The sequence below is a fragment of the Ursus americanus genome, chromosome 20 (assembly GCF_024610735.1).
Source record: "Ursus americanus isolate L20-20 chromosome 20, mUrsAme1.1.p, whole genome shotgun sequence".
NCBI lineage: Eukaryota > Metazoa > Chordata > Mammalia > Carnivora > Ursidae > Ursus > Ursus americanus.
In genome coordinates this window covers 35,883,373-35,908,237 of record NC_142146.1, presented here as the reverse complement: position 1 = coordinate 35,908,237, position 24,865 = coordinate 35,883,373, and the positions used below count along the sequence as shown (strand labels likewise).

General features: G+C 52.8%; 1 protein-coding gene across 1 annotated transcript; it reads left to right on the top strand.

Annotated features, from left to right (window-relative positions):
• Window positions 1-307: 307 nt before the first annotated feature.
• On the top strand, window positions 308-24,865 carry RBP1 (retinol binding protein 1). The gene is made up of 4 exons (XM_045791876.2): window positions 308-583; window positions 1,112-1,290; window positions 22,706-22,807; window positions 24,620-24,865. Exons 1-4 carry the CDS (start codon window positions 511-513, stop codon window positions 24,671-24,673), a joined length of 408 nt encoding a protein of 135 aa, XP_045647832.1. The 5' UTR covers window positions 308-510; the 3' UTR covers window positions 24,674-24,865.

Here is a 24,865-nt window from a genome sequence, read left to right as displayed (position 1 = left end):
CGCCCACCAGCCCGACTGAGCCACGGGGCGCGGGGCTTGAGACAAAGGCCAGTAAGTGGCCTCTTTCCTAATGACTCCAGCAAACGCCAGGAGACTGTTTCTTAACCCTGGAGCGGCTGGTGAGTGCGAGAAGTTCAAGGCGTTGGAAGGAATCCCGCAGGAACCAAGGAGTTGGGGCCAACAAAGCACCCCCCCCATCTCCTCCTTCACTGGGAGGCGACCTGAAGGTCTGAATGAAGGTGGCCGCGGGCCAGGGACAAACCTGGCCCTCAAACAACTCCCCGCCCCGCCCCCGCGAAGGGGGAGGAGCGACGGCTGCGAGTGAGCCTCCCGCGGGCTTTGTGCGCGCCTGAAATCCAGCTGTCGCCGCCCCGCAGAGCCCCCTGCCCCCGGAGGGCGCACATTTCCGGGCCGCCCACCACCCGGATCGCGTCGGGAGCCGTTGCGCCCGCAGAACCCAGAGCTGCTCCTCCCCGCTCCGTGGCCGTCCTGCCCCAGTAGCCCCCCGAAATGCCGGTCGACTTCACCGGGTACTGGAAGATGTTGGCCAACGAGAATTTCGAGGAGTACCTGCGCGCCCTCGGTAAGCAGCTGCCCGCAGCGCTCGGCCCGGGCCGCCCGGGCCAGCCGCTCGAGGACGAGCGGTGGGCTCTCCGGAGCCCTCCCGAGCCCGCGGCCCGCCTGCCGCCGCTGGGGCCAGCCTTCGTGCGCTGGGCAGCGAAAGGGCCTCGGCTGCCAAGGCTCCGAGGGTGGCCAACAGGCTGCCAACTGGGAGGGTGGGTGTTGTTAGAGCTAATTAGTGGTAAACATCTGATAGTTGGCTCTGGACGTGGGTAACTTCATTAGGAAAGCTGGCTTTAGTTTGTTTTCAAAGGGTCAGCATAAAGGTAGAAAACTTTGTTGCGGGGGGGGGGGGACAAAAAGGAGAAAGAAAGAAAAAAAAAAGGGCACAGAATTGGCTGCCTGCTAAGACAGCGCTAAGCGGGCAGGGAACCCCAAAGATCCTGCCCCCAGGGAGGAGCTGGCTCCTGGGGCTCCCACTACCTTGGGGACAGTTCTCAGAATTTTCCTGCCAACTCTTTGCCCCTCTCTTCCCCGTCACCCCCTGCAGATGTCAATGTGGCCTTGCGCAAAATTGCCAACTTGCTGAAGCCAGACAAAGAGATCGTGCAGGATGGCGACCATATGATCATCCGCACGCTGAGCACTTTCAGGAACTATATCATGGACTTCCAGGTTGGGAAGGAGTTTGAGGAGGATCTGACGGGCATAGATGACCGCAAGTGCATGGTGAGGATTTGTATATCCAAGGGCATCTCCTGCCCAGGGGGCCTGACCAAAGGCTGGGCTACTTCATCTGGGAGGGGAGCGAGGACTCTTATATTTTAGGGACCAGGGATCTTCGCCCTGCCAGCTCACAAAGTTGACAGCGCAGACTCATCAAGCATACCCCTCTATCCAAACCAGATAGTCGTGGTTATGACGGTTACGGTTTGTTGAGTCTCTGCTGTGTCGAGGCACTGAGCCAGGTGCTTCACATTTGACTTCACCTAATCCTCACAGCAGCCTGTGAGGGAGGTCTGAGCATGCCCATTTTACAGAAGACGAGACAGTCTCAAAGAGATGAGTAACATGCCCAGAATAGCACGGCGAGGGAGGGGCTGGGCTGGAATGTCCACAAGTCTGTTGACTCTGTTCTCCTCTGCCTGTAATGTGGCCTGATGGAGGAAGGAAAGAAGAAACACAGGGAATCGTTTTCAAGTGTAAAACTTTCTATATGATCTAGCATGAAGCCACTTTAGGAAGCAGGGGACATCATGATCTCCCGGAAGCCTCTGACCTGCCCCACCTCCTCCCCAAACTGAGACCTGGCTCCTGGCCGTCCCCTTCCCCGCCCAGTCCTCCACTGCCTGGTGAGCTTCCTTTGAACTTTGCAGCCAGCCCCTACTCAGTGGGTCAGTGCCACTGCCGCCCAGGCTGGAGGGCTTGCTGGAGGAAGCCCTCGTGCAGGAGGGGGAGGGAAGGGAGCAGCCCATCCCCAAGGGTGGGAAGCTGATGACCCGGAGACCCCAATTATCGTTTCCACAGCAAACTCTGGAAGGTCAGCCCCAAGTCTCCATCAACATTCTTGGGTCACTGGAAGGTCAGGTGCTCCCGGAATCCCTTCTAGCGCATGCTCACCCCCCGGGCAGCTGCCTTGCTTATTGATAGGCGCTCCCCCTCCTTTTCCCCTCCCCCTCCGGCCATTTACCAAAGGTCTGCTGTGTGTCCTACACTGTGCCAGTTATTTTACACACAGCCCAGTGAGGGAGAGATTCGTGACCCCATAATACACAGTGACCAAGGCTCCGAGGGGGGGAAGAGACCTGCAAGAGGTAGGATTTGAACCTTAGGCCTTTGAACGTTGAAGCTCACCCTCCCGCTCTCTGCCAGGCGCCTCTCTGCTGGTCGCCTTTGCAGAAACCAGATGGTGGAGGTTTGCTGGGACTGTGGTTGAAGGGACTGGTTGAAGGGAGGCCTGGACTCCTCATCCCCCCTTGTTGATTCATCTGACAGTAGTCAGGAGTCAGTGTCTGAGTCTGCTGTTTGGCATGATGGCAGAAGAGGGAGTACCCAGCACAAGTGTCTTTGGAGAGGCCAGTGGTATTGTAGGAACGTGTCAGGTTGTGCCTTTAAAGGACATAAGGCCTCTGAATCCCCGGCGGGGCTCACAGTGGGAAAGGAGACCAGCAGAAAGCATCTGCCTCGGTGAGGTGGGGCCCTGCTTTTCAGATCACTGCCCAGATCTGGCCTGCTGCATGCGGCTGTGCTGTAAGAACACGCCTTGCCCCCCAAGTACCCCAGAGTACTCTTAGGGTACTCACAGAGCACGTCAGACATCCCTATTTGTTTTGGGTCACTGCAGGCTCTGGAATGTGCTGGCTTGTACTTACTTGGCTAATCATCTTCCGTCTTGCATTCCCTCCCTCAGCCGATAGTGCGTGAAACATTAATTGATCACCTAGTCATACTCGCTAGTGCTCATCGAGGGCGGACTGTGCACCATGTCCTGTTACATTTTATTTTAACTCACTATTCACAATACTGTTTTCAACCCCATTTTACAGATAAGAAAACCAAGGCAGGATTTCTTGTTGTGAGACGTTGGGGAAGAGAAGTGGCAGAGGGAGGATTCGCATTTTGTCTGTCAGCTGCAGAGTCCCGGCCGTTAACCACTGCCCCGTACCTGCCGCTGTCCTCCCACGCCCGTCCTCCCACGCCCGTCGCTGCCCCAGGCTCGGGCACGTGCAGGAGAACGTTGCAGTCCCTGGTGTCCAGGAACTCAGTCTTTGTGGTGGAGATAGACACACAAACAGTCAGAGCATCGTGCGATCAGGGGTGACAAAGGGAAGTACCCAGAGGAGGGGATCCCAGAAGGACTTCTGGAGGAGGTGACGTCTACACAAGACAAAAGGGGTAGAAGGGAGGGTTTCAGACACAAAGGAAGGGGCACATGGCCGCCTTCTTTTCTCAGCCCAGCAGTAGGACATTAGGACGACCCAGGTGACCAGATTGGGGAGCCCAGCAGCCAGGCAAACCAGACGGGATTAGACTAGGACTCATGGTCACCTTTGCTGTCGCAGGACTCAGTGCGGCCCTCTGTCAAGTATATGGCACTCCCTTACCTCGCTGTTGCTGTTGGGGGGCTGGACGGCCCCTCTGCTCTGGCCTCCCCTTGGCCCTTCGCATTGCAGAGAAGCCCTTCCTTTCTGGGTTGCCAACTGACTGGAGGCCTACAGGGAAGAGCATGGCAGGGGCGGGGGGTGTAGGATAATAGAATTACAGCAACTGTCCGGCTGGAGGCTTGCAAATGCAGAGCAGCTGCCTGCCAAGAGGCCACAGTGGCTCAGGTCTCTAGGGCCCCGGGGGGTCCTGGGCGAGGCAGTTGCCAGAGATAACTCTCACCGCTGCCCCTTCTGCTCCACACACTCTGCACCCACCAGCCAGAAGCAGCGGCCAGGAGGAGGCCAGTCTGTTCTCAGCACCAGCCTGGCTGCATTCTAAGCTTCCTTCCCAGACCCTTACAAGGGTCTCATTTCTCACCTGGGATCATCCATTCATCTGTTCTGTTCATGCCTTTCTTGGTCCCACAAGCATTTCATGGTGCTCACTCTATCTTTGCAACCCCTGTATTACTGAGATGATTGCACAAGATTCCTGACCTCAAAGAGCTCAGTGCAGCGGGGAGGCTGGTCACACCGTGATTGCTATGTGGATGGGGGCAGGACAGCCAGAGGAGGACCCCCTACTGGGTCTGGGAGGTCAGGGAAGGTTCCCGCAGGAAGTAGTCTTAACTGTAGCTTGAAGGACAGACAGGAAATAGTCAGGCAAACAGAAAGGGGACAAGAGGAAGGCCAAGGCCAAGAGAACAGCAGTTGGTAAATGCTATTTCAGACCTGTCCCACCCCAGGCTCTGGGTTCAGCCCTGGGAACCCCGAGGCAGCAAGGCCTCCCGGAGCACCCAGGCCAGTGGAGGAGACGGTCGCAGCCTCAGGCCATTTTCTTCAGTGATGGAAGCACAGTGGGCTGAGGAGCATGGGGCGGAGCAGTGAGGAGGCAGCCGTCATCGAAGTTGCCCAGTTGAGGGGGGCCTTGAAAGACCAGCAAGAATTAGGGCAGATGTGGAGAAGGGATAAGAGCATTCCAGGCCAAGGGAACCATAGGCACAAAGGCCCAGGGGTCGGAAAAGGCCTGGTTGGGAGAGGGTTTTGGAGGTGAGCAAGGGGCCGTCCACAAAGACTGGAGTGCGAGGTGTGGCTGGGGAAGATGGGAGTGATGAGGACCCAGCAGGGAGCCTGGATGTGGCTCCCACCGGCTGCAGGGACCCCTGGCCAGGAGATGCGTAGTCAGACTGACATCCTTCCCCAGAGGGCCCAGGGGCTTGCTGGCTCAGTGACCTCTGATTCCGCCCCTTCTATGGGAACATTATCTGTGCTCTAGAACTGCAGCCAGGAGGTGAAATCTGGCCTGCAGATGTGTTACGTTTGGCCTGCACAATGTTTGAAAAATTTCAGAGCTAGTTGCCAATGATTGCCAAAGATTGCAAGATTTCATAGAAAATCCATACTTCTGGCTGTTCTTACCAACAAAATCAAGATTGCTGAAAACACTGGGTGCCCATTTCTTCCACCCTGGGTGCTGCGTGGGCCCCTGGGACGCTGTCACACTGCTCCCTTTAGACAGGACGTTCTCCAGCTCCCTGCAGGTCTCACCCCACCCCGTTACCTGAGGGCAGGGATCAATTGGCCATTGTCTTTGTTTGCCCCTTAGAGTGGTGGGTCCCGGAGCCGACAAGAACTAGGTAGAGACACAAATTCTCCAGCCACAGTCCTGGCCCGCTGAATCAGCCACTCTGGGAGCAGGGCTGGCGGTCTGGGGTTCAAATAAGCGCTCCCCACGGCTCTGATACTGCTGAAGCTTGGGAACTGCTGCCCTGGAGGAAAGAAACATCTCTGCGCGCCTGCATCTCCATAGACAGTGGGGAAACCAGAACGTCCGCTGTAGAGGGCTACGTGCCACTGGCTGCCTGGGGCCGGTCATCTGACCCCCGTGGGTATTGCCATCCGTGCCCAGAGCCACTAGGAATGGCTCTCCGGTCTCCCCTCCCCATGCCAAGGGCTGGGGGCGCAGATCCGTGTGTCCCAGGACCTCTCAGCTCACATTTCCCAGTCTGTCTGATTTAAGACTTGACGTGCCCCGCAAGCAGCAGGGGCTGTCATTTTGGTGGAAATATGTGAAGACCGGTGTGGCTTTGCCCCGCGTGCCCTCCTGCTCGCCTTTGTCCAGCACGCCCAGGCCGGGTTTGAAACCCATATCACGTATTACATCTAGCACGTGTAGCTTTGGCAGGGTGGGGGAGCTTGAATGAGGAAGGTGCTCCTCAACTTCAGGTAGTGTTCCCCAGGCCCGGCCAGGGAATCCCTGGAGTGAGGAATGATGGGGTTCTTTGTTCCCAGCTCTCCCCACAGGAGCCGCGGCTGTGCTAAAACGCAGCCTCGGTCAGCAGTCACAGCCCTGGGCCCGGCTCTGCTCCGCGGGGGCAGAAGGGCCATTTGTCATCCCGCCACGGACACAGGGTCACGTTTTCCCTGGAGGGGGCACCTTTGTTCGCGTGGGAGCCTGGCGCCTCCCCCCTGGCTGCGGCTTCTCCTTCGCATCCAGCCGTGAACTCAGGATGACCCCTTCCACAGAGCCTCCCTGCCGCTCTCCCAGCCCTCCGCCCCTCCGCCCCTCCGTTGCTCTCTTTGTTTTTATTGTAAAAGGAAAAAAGGAATTCAAATAGCACAGGAGAGAGTGGACTGCAAAGGAAAGGGCCCCTTCCCCCACTTGGCCTCATTCCCACTCCCCAGAGGTTATCGCTGCTACTGATTTTGTGGGTCTGCTGGAACTCTCCCTCGAATATAGAAGCTGTCTATCTATCGATCAGTTTTAAAAAAGGAGAGAAAGAAATCCACTCCTTGGTGCGTTGTTTTCTCACTCAGTGCTACATCTTGGGCATCTTTCCATATCAGTGTTTATAGATTTTCTGAATTCTCTCTCTTTTAACCATGTGTTTCCTTCCCTTCCCACCCTGCCTTCCTTCCTCCCATCCCCCATCCATCCCTCCATCCATCCCCCCATGCATCCATCCATCCATCCCCCATCCCTCCATCCATCCCCCCATCCATCCCCCATCCCCCCATGCATCCATCCATCCATCCCCCATCCCTCCATCCATCCCCCCATGCATCCATCCATCCCCCCATGCATCCATCCATCCATCCCCCCATCCATCCCCCATCCCCCCATGCATCCATCCATCCATCCCCCCATCCATCCCCCCATGCATCCATCCATCCATCCCCCCATCCATCCCCCATCCCCCATCCCCCCATGCATCCATCCATCCATCCCCCATCCCTCCATCCATCCCCCCATGCATCCATCCATCCCCCCATGCATCCATCCATCCCCCCATGCATCCATCTAATTATATACGGTAGTGCATGAAATCCACCAAATTGCTGTTAACACTTTGGTCTAAACTCTTGCCAGCTTTCTGATCCTGTGCTTGACTCATTAATGGATTTTTGCTGGTTCGTATTTTTTAAAAACCACAAGGCCGAGGGCAGAACTAACCCCCCGGGCCACCAAGCCATGAATGCTCTCAGATTTGGGGGCCTCCGGAGGGCCGCAGATCAGGCCCCCAGACCTCCGCTGGGTCCTTTCCAGAAGGGAAACAGGGAGTCTCTTTCATGTCTTAGCTAAAGTTCCCCGACCTTTGAAATCGGTGTCAGCAGCATGCTTTTGAGGATTACAAAAAGAATTAAAGCAACCCAAATAAAATGCACAAAGCAGCTTTCAAGAATCACACTGTTGTGTTAAGTTTTGTTTTTTGTTAGGCAGGAACAAAGGAAAATACCATGCACTAAATCCTTACCAAGAGCCAGGCCTGTAGCGAATGGTTTTAGCACTTCGCCTCTTTTGGTCTCCACAACAAATGCTGTTCTGTAAGTGTCATTGTGCCCGTTTTGCAGATGAGACTCTGAGGCTCAGAGAGGTGAAGAGCCTTTTTAGGCCCGGGTCCCCAAGCCAGCTGGTGGCAGAGGAAGGATTTTAACTGGTCTATTTCTAAAGCGTTCTATTACAAGGTCTCCCGAAGGGCTCCGCTGAGGGCCAGCACCTCAGTTCCTTACTGTGAGCCCAGCGCCCCCCAAGAGGTGAGCACAGAGTACTGACAAGGCCTGAGGTGTCGAGAGGCATGCTGGTATTAGAGTCAGGGTTTGAATCCTCCTCCATCACCCAACTGACAGTGACCTTAAATGACTGGATACAATGTCTCTGTCTTCACATCTGTGAAATGGGCGTCATGGTTGCTGCTCCGCCTGTCTCACAAGGCAAATTCTGAGGACTATAGAGATCGTCTAGGGGACAGTGCCTTGTGAAACCACAATACTGTGTGCAGCAAGGGGCCAAAAGCCCTTCCGATGCCTTAGACTGGGGCAAAGTAATCACAATGGCCAGGTGACAGTTGGGGCAGTTACCCCTGTTTGTTTTTCTGACCACCCACCCAAAAAAGCATCTCCTGTTCTGCTGGAAGTTACACCCCCACTCACCTGGGGTCTGGAGGAACTGCAAATCACGGTACACTGTCTCTTGGGGGATGAGCACCTTAAGCCAGGGTGATGACAGTGTCCCATGACCTGTCACATGGTTGTACATGTGACCTAATCTCACCCTTTCCTGGGATTTAATTGAGGGACCCTGGCAGAGAGCTGTGTTGTAGTCCCTCTCAAGTTCATAAGTGTGGGATGTAAAGTGCCATGCCACGTCGCATGGCTGCATGGGGAAATCTAGCAGAAGGGAAAGAGAAGATGAGACCAGCAGAGAAGCAGAAATGAAAGAGAGAGAAACTGTGATGCTGGGGGTTTGCTGGAGCCCCTGACACTGGCCCATCTCCAGGACTCTCCGTGTGCTTGAGCCAGCCAAGGCATTCCCTTTCTTTCGTCTTCCGCTCTTTGAACTACTTTCCTGTCACTTGCATCTAAAAACATCCTCAGACCTTCAGAGTCCGCAGATCATGAGTTAAGAATTGCATCAGTAGGGGCGCCTGGGTGGCTCAGTCGGTTAAGCATCTGCCTTCAGCTCAGGTCATGATCCCAGAGTCCCAGAATCAAGTCCCGCACTGGGCTCCCTGCTCAGCGGGGAGTCTGCTTCTCCCTCTGCCCTTCACCCTGCTTGTGCTCTCTCTCTCTCACTCACTCACTCTCTCTCTCAAATGAATAAATAAAATGAAAAAAAAAAAAAGAAATTGCATCAATAATTAGAGTTGTAGTTCTAAAACTTGAGCTGCCCACCCCCTGGGTTTCCAATTCCGAAGGTCTGGAGTGGACCCAAGAACAGGTTTTTCTGTTGAGTTCCCAGATGATGCTGATGCTGCTGGTTCAAAGACCATGCTTTTGATAACTACTAAGAAAGAAAAAAGAGGAAGTGGGCTGGCCCGTGCCCAGGATCCTGTGATGAGCTGGTTATGATTTGGCGTAATAAGCCTGTGCTGGGGGGGCGCCTGGGTGGCACAGCGGTTAAGCGTCTGCCTTCGGCTCAGGGCGTGATCCCGGCATTGTGGGATCGAGCCCCACATCAGGCTCTTCCACTATGAGCCTGCTTCTTCCTCTCCCACTCCCCCTGCTTGTGTTCCCTCTCTCGCTGGCTGTCTCTATCTCTGTCGAATAAATAAATAAAATCTTAAAAAAAAAAAAATAAGCCTGTGCTGGGGCTCCGGGTGCCTGGTTCTGCGGGCTGAATGAGAGCAGAGGATGCAGTCTAGTTCCTGCGGTTGGAATCTTCTTGGGGATGCCAAACTCACAGCAGCCCACGATGGTCTGCAACTGAGCTCCGAGTAAAGGATGCCAGTGGGGTGTGCAGTGTGCCCAGAGGTGCCATAGTGTGTGGGCAAGAATGGGCTACGATGGAGCACTTAGGAGCTCTGGCTTTGAGATGACCCTGGATTTGAATCTTGGGTCCACCTTCCAGCTCTGTTTCCTCACCTGTAAAAAAGAGCCAGCGGTAGCAGCACGGATGGGATTGTTGTGAAAATTCAGTGTGGTGGTGAATTATTTCATGTTTCTATTGCTGTGTAACAAACCACTCCAAAACTTAGTGCTCCCACACTCCAAGCAGTAGCAGTGGTTTATTTTGTTCATGAATCTGCAATTTGTGCAGAGCCCAAAGGGGGTGGCTGGTCCTTGTTGCGTGTCCTGCCAGCAGGGAGCTGGAGGATCCCCTTTCCCTTGGCCCTTCACACTGTCTCCTGGCTGCTTGCGCTTCCTTAGATCATGGCGGCTGGGTCCCAAGAATGACAGGGCGAAGAGAACAAGGCAAAGGGTGAGATATTGTTGTGATCTGCCTAGCTTCTGAAGTCATAGAGCAATATTTCGCTCTGTTCTGTTGGTTGAAGCAGTCACAAGGCCTGGAACCAAAAGAGGTGAGTGGGCAGGAAACCCCCTCTGCCCTCCCCACAGCCATCTGGAGGCTGTAAGCTGAGGACTGTCTTCCGGGCCCCTTCGCCCCATGGAAGGCTTCTCTGGTCACCAGCCCCTGCAACACAGGTCCAGTTGCTAACCTTTCACATGGGCTTGGGGATTTCTGCCTCTTTGACTTGGAGTTGATTGAAAACTCTGACAGCAAGCACTGTGCCTGGTTCACAATAGCTTCCTCCCTGGGAAGCATTTTTGTAGCGATCTGTCGTACAGATTGAGTTGTGCTAGAGGACGCATGCGTGCACACACACGTATGCACACACACACATCACCCCTCGTCCTCCAAGCAGGAACCCCACGGCTCTGTCATGCTGCCTGGAATTCCAACACTACAGCACATTTATTTTGGTTAAATATCCTAAAACTTTTCTAGGTGTTTCCTTTCATAAGCAAATACCTTAGCGTGCTAGTTGTCTTTCATACAGGGATACCAATGAGTCTGTCCTTCCTTGCCCCCTGCCCCCCTTCTTTCCTGACCTGAGGGTCCAAAGACAGCAGAGGAGACTCTGGGGAAGAGCTGTATAAACCGGATGGACATAGAAGGTGCGAGGGCAGGGGTGGAGGAGACTCCCGACGGCAAAACCCACCTTGACCAGCCTTAGCAACAAAACTGGCTCTGCCTGCAGGAAATGAGGGCGGAGAAATCCCATCTGATGGTGCACAGTGAGTCAGAAAAATCATCTTGCTCTTTGTCTCACGGATCCCACTTACGTGATTATATTCCAGGAAAAGCATGCAAAAGAAAGGAAGAAAAAAGCTACATCTATTTGTACGAAGGTATTTGTTTATAGTTGCGTGGTAAGAATCCCCAGCAACCCAGCCCAAGCCACCATCCGGGGCTTCCACGCGGCAAGCTCTGCCCCAGCCCTTTACGTATATTATTTAATCCCCCAACAATCCTGGAGAGGGGGTATTATTCTCATTTTACCGACAGGGACCCTCAGGTCCCACCCGGGGTCACACTGCTGGTTACCCATAGCCCGGGGATTCAACTTCACTTCTCCCTGACCCCTGACCCTGTGTGGTTGACAGAACTGGCTGCCTCCTGCTGGTGTTGCTAAATGCCACATAACCCCACAGGTGACTAGAGTGACTGTGGCGTTTTAATTCCATAGACCACGCGGAGCCGCATAAATGATCACTGTGAAGATAAATGAAAAGTGTTTATGGGCAACCAGTCGACGAGTTTCATAGATTCTGCTGCTTAGCATCTCTTTCCCCTTCCTCCACCCCCACTGCTCTGAATATCTCCTGCCAGTAACAACAACAACAACAACAACAATAATAAATAATAAGCAACCCCCTTTGCTTTTACTCCCATGCACCAGGCTCTGCACTTTCCACGAGTTATTTCTTCACGTGATCTCCCATCCACCATCCTCAGCACTTCAGGCCATCCTTCACATTCTAAAAAGGGAATCTGATCAGATCACCCCCTGACCTAACCCTCAGTGCTGACAGCCAAAGGCCGGAGGGGGCTCAGGCTTTTTAGGACATAGCCGTGGCTGCGTCTCCAGCTCTGTTCCCTACCTCACTCCTTATCCTTGGCCCCATCCCACCACATGCAGGTGCCTTCACTTGCCATCCCCCTTTGCATCTCTCTGCTCACTTCCTTGGGACAAGTCCCCTGCTTCCTCCCCTGGCCAGATAAATACCCATTGGTCAAGACCAGCCCGGGCTCAACTGTTCCACCAATCTTGTCCTGACCCCCCATCCCACCTCATCCTCTCCTGCTTCGCTGTCCCTCTCTGCAGCCATTGTTCCCAGAGCACCTGCGACACTTGTTAATGCATTTGAGATGGGGCCCACACTTTGCATGTCCAGTGCCTAGCACAGAGGGCTCCAATGTGTTTGTCAAATGAGTGTTAAGTAAAAATAGCAGGACCTCGAACAATATAAATGGTAGATCATATCACTGAAGATCTATTTGCCATTTAACAACAGTGTTTGTTGGGTGCTTCCCATGTGCTAGGAATTCTAGGCACTTTCTTTGCATGAATTATTTTAATCTTCACCATTGCATAAGGAAGATGCCAGAATTCTTCCTATATTGTACATGAGATGACTGAAAAGCAGAACAAAGATCACTGGTCTGAGATGGGGAGCTGCTGGAGGCAGAATTTGGATCCTGGCCTGACTCCGGATTGTTACCAGAGAGGGGTGGCATCCTTGTTATGTTAAGACTCACAGCTCTGGAACAATTTCTGTGTGAGGCTTTTGAAATCTCAGATGCAGTGTCCCCAGTGAAGTAGTGGTGTCAGGGCCAGAGGAGCGGGGTCTGCTTTGCATGTTGTTCTCTGCGGGGGAGGCTGTCCTTGGCCCAACTCCCTCTGAAGCAGGGCCTGGCACCGGGGCTGAGTCATAACCCGTGTAGCTCTGGAGCCAGACCGTCGACTCGAGTCCCATCTAAGCCACTTACAAACTGGGTGGCCTTAAGTTATTTCACCTCTCCATGCCTCTACTTGTCTGTGAAATGGGGATAATGATAAAGTCAGGAATACGTACTACTTCCTGGTGAGGAAAGCCTGCAGTCATCTAGTCTCTCAGTGGGAGCTGGTACTATTAATTCTCTCATCCTGTAAACTGTGTCCTCCAGGAGACACCTCCAAACTCTGGAGGTGGTGACGTGGGCGTCAAAGACAGTGGCCAGCCAGAGAAGAGCTGACCGAGTTACGTCAGCGGAGGTGGGCCTGCAAAGTCATGTGCCTTTCCACGGCCGTAGACAACCGGCTGGGCCAGGCCAGCCGCAGAGGGAACTACAGCTCACCAAGTATTTTCTGGGGCCACTGCTGAAATGGGTCCTTGCAGCCCCTTGTGTCATTGCATTCTGATGGCTCTTGCTCTGTGGCAGGGCTCGCCAGCCCTGCTTTTCAGGTGAAGGCATGCAGGCTCAGGAGGTGGGGTCCATTGCTCAGGGTCTCCCTGCTGGAAAGAAACAGGGATGGATTGGGGCTCAGGCCTGCATCTCTCCAAGGCTGTCATGACCCCCCTCCCCCCGAATGCCCAGCTCAGGCAGGCAAGCCGCGGTCTGGTGGCGGGGCCACACCCAGCCCCACAGCCTGCCAGGCGCTCGTGGCAGCAACAGCATCCGTGGCAGCGAGATGCTCATGTGGGAACAGTAGGCAGCCGTGGGTTCGAGTTGGGCCGAAGGGGGTTGAAACCAGGACTCGTATGCTTCCTGGCCTGTGTGGCCCTGGGCGTGATGATTAAGTCAGAAGCACACCATGGCGAACCCATTTCTATAAGGCTCATCTATGGGAGAATAAACAGCTACGTTGCCTGGGATATTTTGTCTAAAAACATGCGTTCATTGCCCGAAAAATTATAAGAGTACCCCTAGAATGTTTTCTGTCATTTGTTCATTCATTCTACAAGTGGTAATATGCATTTTCTCCCCGTAAATTCCAAGGTGGGGGTTGGTATCCTGCCATGAGTAAAAGGCTCCCAGACCCCAAAGAGCTCTCATCTGAGAGATCCTGACCCGCTGACGAGTCCTCCTCAGTACTGAGCTAGCATCTCTTATCTTGGGGGAGCTGTTTGTTTCTGTTTGCCTTGAAAGATAAAAGAGTAGAAGAAAAAAAAGAAAAGAAAGATAAAAAGTAGAAACCAGAGGCTCTTGTGAAAGGGATGAGGCCTTACTAGACTCTGCCCTGCGCAGCCCCTCCCAGCACTCTCCGGAGGGTTCCTGGGACATTGGTTCCTGGGATGGCTCCTCCCTTACTGTGCCCCCCCCGCCCCCCCAAGGGTGGACTGGATAATAAGCTGACCCCTGGCCCTGGCTCAAGTAGCAGGCCCCTCTGCTTGCCAGATAAGCAAACATCCGGATTGTCCATTGCACCAGGTCTGGCTGATTGGAGCCACAAAGATACAAAGTGCAGGAAAAGAGAGGCTGAGTCATCTCCCCAGTAACTTCTGGGGTCAGAGGTGCAGGGTCAGGCTCCATGGGGAGGATCATGCCGAGAGAGTCCGGCTGGGCAAAGCTCGTTTAGAAGCCTTCCTCATGCAGCCCTGGCCTCGCTGCATCTGTCCAGGCTATTTGCTCTGCCTGGGATTCCCTCATTCCTCTTTTCCTATTTCTTCTTCTTAACCTAACTCTCGTCGTGTTTTCTGGTGTCAATTCCAGCATAACCCCCCACATTAATTACCTCCTCCAGAAAGCCTTCCCTGACGGACCTCTGTCCCTATTTCAGAGACTGATGAGACGCCTTCTCCTTCCGCAACTACCATCACCTGCCTCTACCCAGCACTTGCCATTCTGCCGGAATTCTCCGCTTGTCTTCTCTCAGTCTGTGAGCTCCTTAGAGCAGGGTCCTCACCTACCTGCCTCTGTTTCCAGCACCCAAGGCTAGTGTGCAGATGTCGAACCCACAGCTGCCAAATGTTTCCTTGCACAGAACCATGCTGGAGAATCCTGCTCATTCCAAGGGTCGGCTGAGGTCAGGCAGCTGCAGAGCACAGTAGCCAAGAACATGGACTCTGGAGTCAGATCTCATCTCCCTACTATATGGCTGGGTGACCCGAAAGCCTCAGTCTCCACATCTGTAAAATGGGAGAAATGTAACTGCTCCATCAAGATATGACCCATGCTGTTTAATACCCTGCCCAGCACGTACTGAGTATTCAGCACATGTCGTAGGGTAATGATGGTGATGGTGACAATGACAGTGGTGCTCTTACCTCCACCAGGAAGCCTTCCCTGACCCTCCAGGTTGGGTTGGGGACCCACCACACAGCCCAACACACAATGCCAGTGGTGTCAATGCCAGTTTCCCTGTCTGCCTGCCCTCCAGGCTGAACTGCTCCTGGCACAGCTGGGGTCCAGCCCAGCCTTCGGGTCCCTAGATAGGCCACTCGGTCCCGGGTCCCTGGGTTGACTGAGCACAGGTCCACATGAGCCCTGTGACCTTCCCCAGCCCCATTTCCCCTCCTCCCCATCCAGAACATTGGCCTCAGAGGGCCTTGAGCTCTCTGAGGGCTTCTTGTTATAAAATTGATCCTGGGTACTTTCCGGAATGTTTAAGGAATTTTAAAAATGACATGTCAAGATTAGTCTTAACATTTTGGTGTTTTGTTTGTCCTAAGAGTTGTTACCATTCGCTGTTGGCTCCTCCGTGGCTTTAGCAGCTCATTCTCTCATGCCCACAAAGGCCTCGTTGTGGCTTTACTGGTTTGTAGTAGTTGCTTTTAAAACAGCTTTTATGTCTCTAATTACTCATTCACATTCGAAGGCCTTATTAATTTAGTTTTAAGCTGCTTTTAGAGAGAATTGGCTTCCCCCCACCCCAGCCCCCTAATGTGCTGATTTTAGATAATCACCAGCCTCCTAGGAGCGCATCAGGAGATGAGGAGTGAGCACATCGCTCGCCTGGCCTTGCCTCATGGGCTGTGAGGGGACTTGTCTGCCAGAAAGAACTGGATTCAAGTGATGGCTCAGCCCGTAACCCCTAGGAGACTTAGGCTGCTCACCTAACGAAGTCGAACACTAAGTCTAATTTCTGTCAGCTCTGAAGCTTGAAGTTCAAGTGAAACACAAGTACCTGGCACTTGACAGGTTCTCTGTTACCTTCCCTGACCTTCTCATCTGCTCACTTACTTAACACAGGCACCAGAGGCTGCGAACCTCCGTAATGTCCCAGGAACCCTCCGAGGGCGAAGCACACTTTCAAGTCAAACTCCAGGAGGCATGGCCAATTTTCATCTTTTAGCAATTCACGTCATGTACAGGAAGTGTCTACTCACTGTCTGGTTTTTCAGTCCCCCACCCCTTCCAAAATCTCAAGAACACAGGCTTTGGAGTCAGACCTGGGTCAGTCCTGGCTCTGGCTTTTGCACACATGGCTGCCTCCCTTCTGACCTGGCTCTGGAACCATAGACACAGTGAGATTCAGTCCTAGCCATCTCCGGGAGGTGGGTCCATAAGCACAGGGCTTGCTGGAGCTGCGTGGGCAAGTGTGGAGGGGTCGGTGATCGATCCTTCCCCTGCTCATTGGAACGGGTGTCTGGGGTATGTAGGAGCTTTAACAACTGTCACAGATCCCTGGGAGGCAGGTTGAATCCCACTGTTTGTAGACCATGCCAGGCCACTGCCAAGAGATGCGTCCATTTAGTGGGAATGGTCTGTCACTCCCAGTACAGGTCATCTGCAAGGGGCAAGGGGGCCTCAGGACCTCTGGGACGTGCTTCTTAAGGCTGCCTGGTTTTCTGTGTCACTGGTCCCCATGCAGCAGTGCCAGCTGGGGTTTCTAAGTGGTCAGGGGAGCTGGATAATGCCTTTTGAAGTGACAGTTCCTTGTCTGAGTGATGCAAAGCTGTCTTCACTCATCTGTAGGTGCATGCCTTTCTGGGAAAGCTGCTGACAAGGCCAAAGTGTTAGAGGTTATTTATTTTTAATAGAAAAGTTAGACTGACTTCACTTTACAACCCACCGCCCTGGGCTCCAGTCCTTTTGCAGAACTGCAGGTCTCTGCGGTGAGGATTACTTAGGAAAGGAATTGAAGGGACAGTCAATTAAGCACCTACCTTCAGTTCAGGTCATGACCCCGGGGTCCTGGAATCAAGTCCCGAGTCAGGCTTCTTGCTCAGCAGGGAGTCTGCTTCTCCCTCTGCCAGCTGCTCCCCCTGCTTGTGTGCTCTCTGTCTTTCTCTCTCTGAGACAAATAAATAAACAAAATCATAAAAAAATAAAATAAAAGAAGAAAGGAACTAAAGGTGGCTAGACTCCCCCTTCTCCTTGGAATTGTCTGGGCTTCGTTTCCAAGGTGGAGTCCCAGAGCCCGTGGTGGGGGTAGAGGCAGCACTGCCTGTCCTCGTCCACCTTAGTCGCCACAGGTGTCTCCCTCCCCATGCCACTTGGAAAGCATCTGGAACATTCTTTTGCCTCAAATTCCCCCATTAGACTCTGGCTAAATGCATTAAGCAGTAGTGAGTGTCTGAGCTGGGAAACTGGGTTGAACGACCTCTTCAACACCCTTTCAGACATGGCATTCACAGGGCAAGTGAATCCTTATCCTAGATGTCCCTGCTCCTGGTCCAGCGAAGGTGGCTGACTCTTACTGCAGGAGGAGGTCACAAGATGAGTTGTTCTGTGCTGGGGAAGGTTGTCATCAGGGGTTATCAGAAGCAAACAAGGGACCGTTGTTTCTTACCTGGTCTCCTTCCAACATTACTTCTTTCCTATTTCCCCTCATCTGTTCTTAGGTCATCCTCCTCCTCCCCGACTCCCCACCCCTCTTTTCTGTTCTTAGGACAAATCTGATTCTCCGGGGAATGGCTGGTTTATTCCCACAGGATACAAAGCTTAAAAAAACTCCATGCCCACTGAAAGTGGATATGGGATAGCCAAGTGAGAGAACCAAATCACCTTTTTGGAGCCATTGCTGCTATCAGTGGGAAGTCTCCAAATGGATCTTCTGCTGAAAAGCTAGTTGGGCTTTAAGGACGGGGACATTGCAGTGCTCCGGGGCGCCCAGCTCAGCAGGCAGCCCCTGCAAGGTCTCCTCTTGGGTCTGGGTCCAAGACTCCTGGAAGGGAAGGAGCTTCTGAAACATTTAGCCACAGTGTCCTGTCCATCAGTTCCTCACAAACCTCCAACTCAGATAAAGATTTTAGTTACAGTTCAACTTGGACCAGCAAATGCCCTCCCTATCTAAGCTCTGGATGTCTTGATTACTATGCCTTAGTGCCTCATATGCCAGCCCTATGCATTTTATGTAGTTTTTCCCTCATCTTCAGCACAACTTAGTAAAGTAGGTCTTTTGGTTGTCTAATGCCACATAGCAAACCATCCCAAACCTAATAACTGAAAAGGGCAACCACGCATTCCCATGATTCTGTGGGGTGATTGGGCAGCTCTACAGGTCCACGTGACTGCATGTAGCTAAGGCTCGGCTGGGGTGCCTCAGTTCTCGTGCAGTAACCTCTCTCTTGTCCTCCAAGCTTCTCCCCCTGGCCTTTCTCCCCAGTAGAATAGGCTGGCCCTCCTCGAAGCACAGCAACTCTGTTCCCAAGGGGTAGGGGGTTCTGAGAGACCAAGCCCGCAGCATACAGGTGCTTATAAAGGTGCTGCTTGCATCACGTCCCATTGGCTAAAGCAAGCCACACGGCCAAGGCCAGGGTCAGTGTGGGAGGGGACTTCACAAGGGTGTGACTATGTGACCCCGGGGGGCCACCCATGAAACAGTCAGCCACAATACAAACATTAATCCTCTTTCGTAGATGGGGTGCCTCCCACTGCCTGGAGTCATTCCTCATACTAGTGACAGAGGTCCCAGGTCTGGTGGCTCCAAGGAACATGTTCTTTGCTGACAGGACCGGGCCGGCCTGATGCAGATGGAGGGAGTACAGTGAGAGGGAGCAGGTACCAGCACCCCGGCACAAATGATGGCTCACCTTCCAGCCCTCTTCAGCCTGGAGGACAGCCTGGCAGTTGCCCCGGTCCGCAGGGTGCGGGCCCTCCCTGATGGTTCCACCCAGCAGATCGGAGCCATGGGGCTGTGTGCAGGGGCAGGCGCGCTGGCAGGCATTGGAACCATGCTGCAGGCCACAGTCCCAGTTTGTAGACCACACTGTGGCCCCGTCTATCCCCCGGCCTTGTTCTTCCCTCTTCTTAAGCCCAGGACAGATTTTATAGCACTGGCTTGCTTGTCCTTACTCACTGTGTTTGGAATGCCTTCCCACTTAAATAGAAAGGAAAAAAAACTGGTTTATGTTTCCTGTGAGAATGAGCAGGTCTCCCAGGCACTGCAGCCACTGGGCTTCCCCTAATCCCTGGGCCAACCATGCTGTAAGCACCTGGCACTTTTCTGTCTGCCCTTTAGGACCCATCTCTGGCTCCCAGCACCCACGCCCAACGATGGTTGGATTGAACTGAAAGGCGTTCTCCTGGAGGCTGCTCAGAGTCTCAGCATGATGCCCACGTGTCTCTGCAAACCCGAGTCTTCAGCAGACATCCCTGGGTGCCCCGCCCTAGGCTGGGAAACATGGGGCACAGAGTCATGCAAGGCTCATGTTCCAGCCCACATTCTTTCGTTATTAGGTGGGCAACCTTGAGAAAGTCACCTAATGTCTCTGAGCTCAGCCTCAGAGATTATTCTTGTCTCTGTTCTAACTCAACCAAGGTCAGAGTCAATAGGAACTTGAGGTTGAGAAAGTGCCTCTCTTGGAAACTGCCATAGCATTTGTGTGTTAGGGATCCTTCTCTTAAAGGGACCTGATTATAGGGCTCTAAGAAAGGGTCCTCTATAACCGAAGATCCTTCCACCCACTCCCTATAATCCCTCCATCTCTCAGGATGCCTGAAATTCTGCTATCCATCATTCTTTTGGTAAGGTGTTTTATTACTTATATCCAAATGGTCCCCATTAAAAGATGTCAAATGATCTGGAAAGGGTAACATGTTAGTTCAGGAGCAAAGCCTACTTTACCATTAATGAACATCACTTTCAAGCTTCATGCCCTGACATTGGTGTTAGAAGGTAAACAGGTGTGAGATTTCTGGGGATCAAGTTGGCAATACTTATCAAAAGCCTTAAAAATATGCATACTCTTTAATGCAACAATTCTTCCTCTATAAATTTATTCTAAGAACATGATATGTTCAGGGGCGCCTGGTGGCTCGGTCGGTTAAACATCCCCCAACTCTTGATTTCGGCTCAGATCACGATCTCAGGGTCGTGGGGTCGAGCGTCACGTGGGGCTTTGTGCTGGGCGTGGAGCCTGCTTGGGATTCTCTCTCTCCTTCACCCTCTGCCCCTCCTGCCTAAAAAAAAAGAACAAGATGTGTTCAAAACTGTGTGTGCCAGGCAGTCTTGCTTATAATAGCACAGAATAATAAATAACCTAAATGCCCAAGAATACGGAATGAGCGAAGTAATAGTGTGCACATACAATGAAATACTAGCGGGCTTGGCCTCCTGGTCCTGTGACCAGTGCAGTCACACAGGCCACAGCGCAGGAAGGGCCCCTCACTTGGTTGAATGCTCTGCTGTCACCATCTTAAAATCCCGAATCATTTTTTTAAAAGGAGGCCCTCGTTTTCATTTTGTACTGGGCCCCACAGATTATGCAGCCATTTCCTGAATTTTATGTAACTACTAAAATAATGCTTATGCGGAATATTTATTGAAGTGGAAAATTGCTTCTATTAAATGAAGAAACTAGGGTACAAAACCATTAATGATGTAATCCTAATTTTTTTAAAACAGAAATATATATATATATATATTAATAGAACAAAAGACTGGACATAAATACATCAAGATGTCTGAGTAATTATCTCTGAAGAAGCATGATTACAGGTATTCTTTTTCTTACTGTGCTCTTCTTTGTGCGTTTCTTGTATTTTCCAGCACAGAAGGCATGAATATGCTTATTGACTCTAACATATCTGGCAGAGGCAGAAGTGTGTATATTGTAACTGGGAACCAGCAATCCTCTCCTGGCCTCTGATGGGGTCTGGAGCCCTTAATATGCAGAGTAGACTTCTGGATAAACACACAAAGAGAAGTGCAGTTGATGAGGAAGCCGAGTATTCCGACAAGCTCCTTGAAGTCGAGGAATGTCCGATCTCTCAGTCCCCACGTCCCTCTGCGGACCTCGCATGGACAAGGCACCCAGAGAATGGGCATCTTGTCTCGTGGCTTGACTCATTAGTGGTCTTTGCCCGTGACACACCTCATCCAACATCCTTCGTTACGTTCTGATTTGGAAGTGGGAACTTCTTTCTAGCTGGGGGCCGGGCATGTGCCCTGAGCCATCTCTAGATCCCAGAAAGGAATGTCCCCACCCCAAGTCCTCCTGTGCTGTGTCTCCCTCTGGAAACAGGCTCCAGGACCAGAGGTCGGATGATTCCGCTCACGGCCGGCTCCACCTGGCGCCCTGTGTTCCATTGCAGGCTGCATCCCAACAGCAGAGGGCAGCAGTCATCCGCAGGCCCCGCAGGGAGACCGAGGCGTGGGAGAAGGAGGCGGTCCTTCTACAGGGAGTGCCCCCGCTCTGTCCATACCTGCTTCCCAGATTTCTCCTTCTCTGCTGAATCTGTATTAGGCTGTTGCTGACTGTCCCGACTGTCCAAACGTGTGTGGGAACACAAGGATCCTAGAACCTTACCATTGTAGAGCCAAGGCCTCCGAGTTAATGGCCTCTGGACCCCTCCTATGATAGATGGGAACACCAGGGCCCAGAGAAGGGGTGGACTTGCCTAGAGCCACACAGTGAACAGATGCAGACAGAGTCCTAACTGCTACAGTGGGGAGACAGGGCTCATAACGTGGAACTGCCACATATGGAAAGGCTGTTCAAGGCGAGGAGGGTAGCTGCAAAGAGGGAACTTGCCTTCTGCACCTGCACATAGGTCCCGGTCCAGACCATGGGTTTCTGGACTGTCTCGCCTCTGAATTCCAACACTTGAGCCCTGTATTTCTGAGTGAGCCCTTGCCACTCCAATAAGACCATGAAGTCTCCCATGGGCATAGGCTGAGCCCTGTGGCTTCCCTCCTCCTGCTGTCTGTCTTCCCTTCAGCAAGCCCAGCACCTGGGCAGGGCACAAAGTGCTCAGGGAAGATGAGAGGGCTCGAGGGTGGGGAGTGGGGTAGCAGCGAGCACCAGCCGGGCAGTGGGAGCTTCCTCCTCGTTCTCCTGTGGTTCCCTGGAGCCCACCTGGGGAGCTTCCGGAGCATGCCTGATGCTGTCCTATCTCTGTGCCTTCATCTTATGCTGATCCACTGAAAACCGCTCCCCCCCACCCCGTACCTCCTTTCCTCTGCTTTGGTTCCATTCTCCTCTCCTTCAGGGCCCAGCCCTGTTGCCTCCTCCCAGAGCTTCCCCTCCCCTGGCTCTCCTCTGGGATCCCACAGCATCTGGTCTGTAACTCTGGTGACACTGGACACCTAGGAAAGCAGTGTAGCCTAAGTGGGGAGGAGGGCTTCGAAGGCCCACAGATCTGTGTTCTGACCCGACTCTGTCATTGGCCACCTGGGTGAACTTGGCCAGTCCCTCATCCTACTCTGTAAAACAGAGAAGCTAATCCGTGGTTCAAAAGGACAGTCACGAGGATTTAGAGACTGCACAGAGATGCCTGGAAGAGCTGCATTTGTACCTACAGTTGGTTATTTGTATCTAAGGTCATTCTCCATGAGATGGAAAGCTCTTTGAGTATAAGCTCGAGTCTTTTAGGTGTCCTAAGACTTTGCAAAGGTTGAAACAATGGAAGGAAGGAAAGAAGAAAGGAAGGAAGGAAGGGAGGGAGGAAGGAAAGGTCTGGAAACTGGACAGGGTACTCTGAGAAGTCAACCTCACCTGCAAGATGCAGGACGGTAGCCCTCTCTCTGCCCACCTGCTGTGCACTCAGCCCTCCTGAAGCCCCTCCTCCCTTCCCAGCCCCCTACTTGGCCTCAGCTCTGAGATCCTCACCCTGATGACCTTTTCTCTCCCAATGACCCCTTTAAGTGAAATTTAGGAAGGTTTTTGTAAATTGTAAAACTGATTTGCACACTGTGATAAGAGCACATGGTGGACAGAGTTAGGCTGCAAGTTTTCTGTAATGAAATTGACTTGAGTGCTTCCTGGGTTATCAAGGTTGGGGCTGCCCCTCCCCCAGCCCCCAGGGGCTGCTCACTCAAGACTGACCACCATGTTCTTTTGCTTGGCAGACCACGGTGAGCTGGGACGGGGACAAGCTCGAGTGTGTGCAGAAGGGTGAAAAGGAGGGACGTGGCTGGACCCAGTGGATTGAGGGTGACGAGCTGCACCTGGTAGGTTGCTGGTTTGTGGGGTGGTGGGGGACAGAGCTGGGCCCAGAGGATCTGGTCACTGTTGAGGTCCGATGGACCTTGGAAGAATGCCCTGCAGCTGGGCCTTGGTTCTGCTCTGAAGCTTCTCTTCCAAGGGCCTGTAGAAGACACTTGAGTGACTTTAAAAACTGAGCAATGTTTTCAAGGTCAAGGCTGACTCAGTTACCCAGGCAGAGGCAGGAGGTGAGGAGGAGCGTCTGCTAAGCAGCAGACGTGGAGCCAAGCTCTTTTGTATCCCATGTCTCTTTCTGTTCCCCTAGCAACCCTATGGGCCAGGTACTGTTAGGGTTCCTATTTTGGACATGGGGACATGGAGGCTTACATCCAAGTTACACAGCTAGAAACTGGAAGAACTGAAATTTGCTCCCAAACGATGTCTTTGTTCATCATGCCAAGTTGTGGCAGGCTAGAACCAAGGAGAATTCTTGAAGCTTCTCTAAGACATGACCTCAACACTCTAGGTCAGGGGAGGAGAAGCCTTTCTCAGTTCAGGTGTGGGCCTCTAGCCTGGGAACTCTGGTCAAAGCCATTTCTACTCCACCCATTGTCTGGGAAAAGACACAAATCTAGAGTAAAGGTCTTAGCCCCTGGAGGGCTGAAATAACACATGTCCTCTGAAAGGAGACCTCCCATCACTCCTGCCCCTTTGGAACTCCCCAACTACCTTCCTTCTGAGAAAAAAAAACCTCCCGACTCACTGGGTACCTTTGAGTAAGTGCCTTCCTTCCGTCAGCCTCATCTACAAAATGCCATCCTACCACATGGGGTTCTGCAAAGACCAGAGTCTGTAAGAACTGTGGGCTGTGTGAGTGCTGGGAGGAGGAGGCATGACTTTCAGACGCAGCTTAGGCTAATGCGGAGAGCCGGGACTGCAGTGCATGACCTTGAGCCCGTCTTCTCCCCGGGCCTCTGTTTCCTCAACTGCAGAGCAATGAGGGATGATGATGTGATCTCCACTGGCTCTTTCTGCTCAGTAGTTCTGTGGCTCAATGCCAGAAGTTGCAAACGGAGGGCCTCGGGCCTCTTTTATTTGGCTATCAGTGAACTTCAAACTTCTTCAGGCAACAATTTAAAAATTAGGAGATGTCACATAAATACTCAGATTTCCAGGCTCCTTCAAACAAAACACTTGCAATGTGTGGTGACACTGTGCTGTCATTCCTCCTGGCATCTCTGTGGGGGCTGCCCTGTAGGCAGGGCAGGCGTTTTCTGGGCTGCATTTTAGTACTACCTGGGAGCTTTTAATAATAGCAATTCCAGTGTTCCACCCACTGCGACACTGATATAACTGGTTAGCCTGGGACCAGGCATTTTTCAGACTCCCCAGGTACTCCAACGTGCAGCTAAAGCTGGAGTCTCCGTGCTAATTTCCAGCCTTGGCCTGTGACAACCTACTGAGTCCTCTGGGGCTCAAGCCATGTGTCTGGGCCTGATTTCTTCCAGGCCTGGACACAGACTCTGTCCTGGGCTCAGGCCTGAGGTTCTTAAAGCCTTTCGGCCCATTGAGCGTAGTAAGGGAAGGGGAGGTATTAGGGGGTCCTGTTGGCCAGTTTGGAGCTACGTTTGTTTCCCAGCCAGCTCTACCACAGGGCATAGCAGAGCCCCATCTTCATGGATCTGGGTCAACTGATTTTCCAAGGAATTGGTTAATTCAAACCAACTCTTGAGGAAAAATAATAGACACTGAGTATTTTCCAAGTACTTGCCGCTGCATGCACCGAGCCCCAAGTGTGCGTTGCTCTGACCAGTGACAAGCATCTGCTTTTGTTTCAGGAGATGAGAGTGCAGGGTGTGGTCTGCAAGCAAGTATTCAAGAAGGTGCACTGAAGCTTCGGCAGACCTGGATCTCGAGGAGTGAGCGGCATGGACCCGTAGGCCAGGATCCCCTTCTTTGCGCAGCATGGGGCTGAAATGTCCAGCCGCCCCCGGGCATCTGTTAGCAGAGGCTCTCTCTTGGCTTTGTCTCTTTTCTTTTCCTTAAAACAAAGCCATCCCAATAAAAGCGATCTCTCCTCAAGA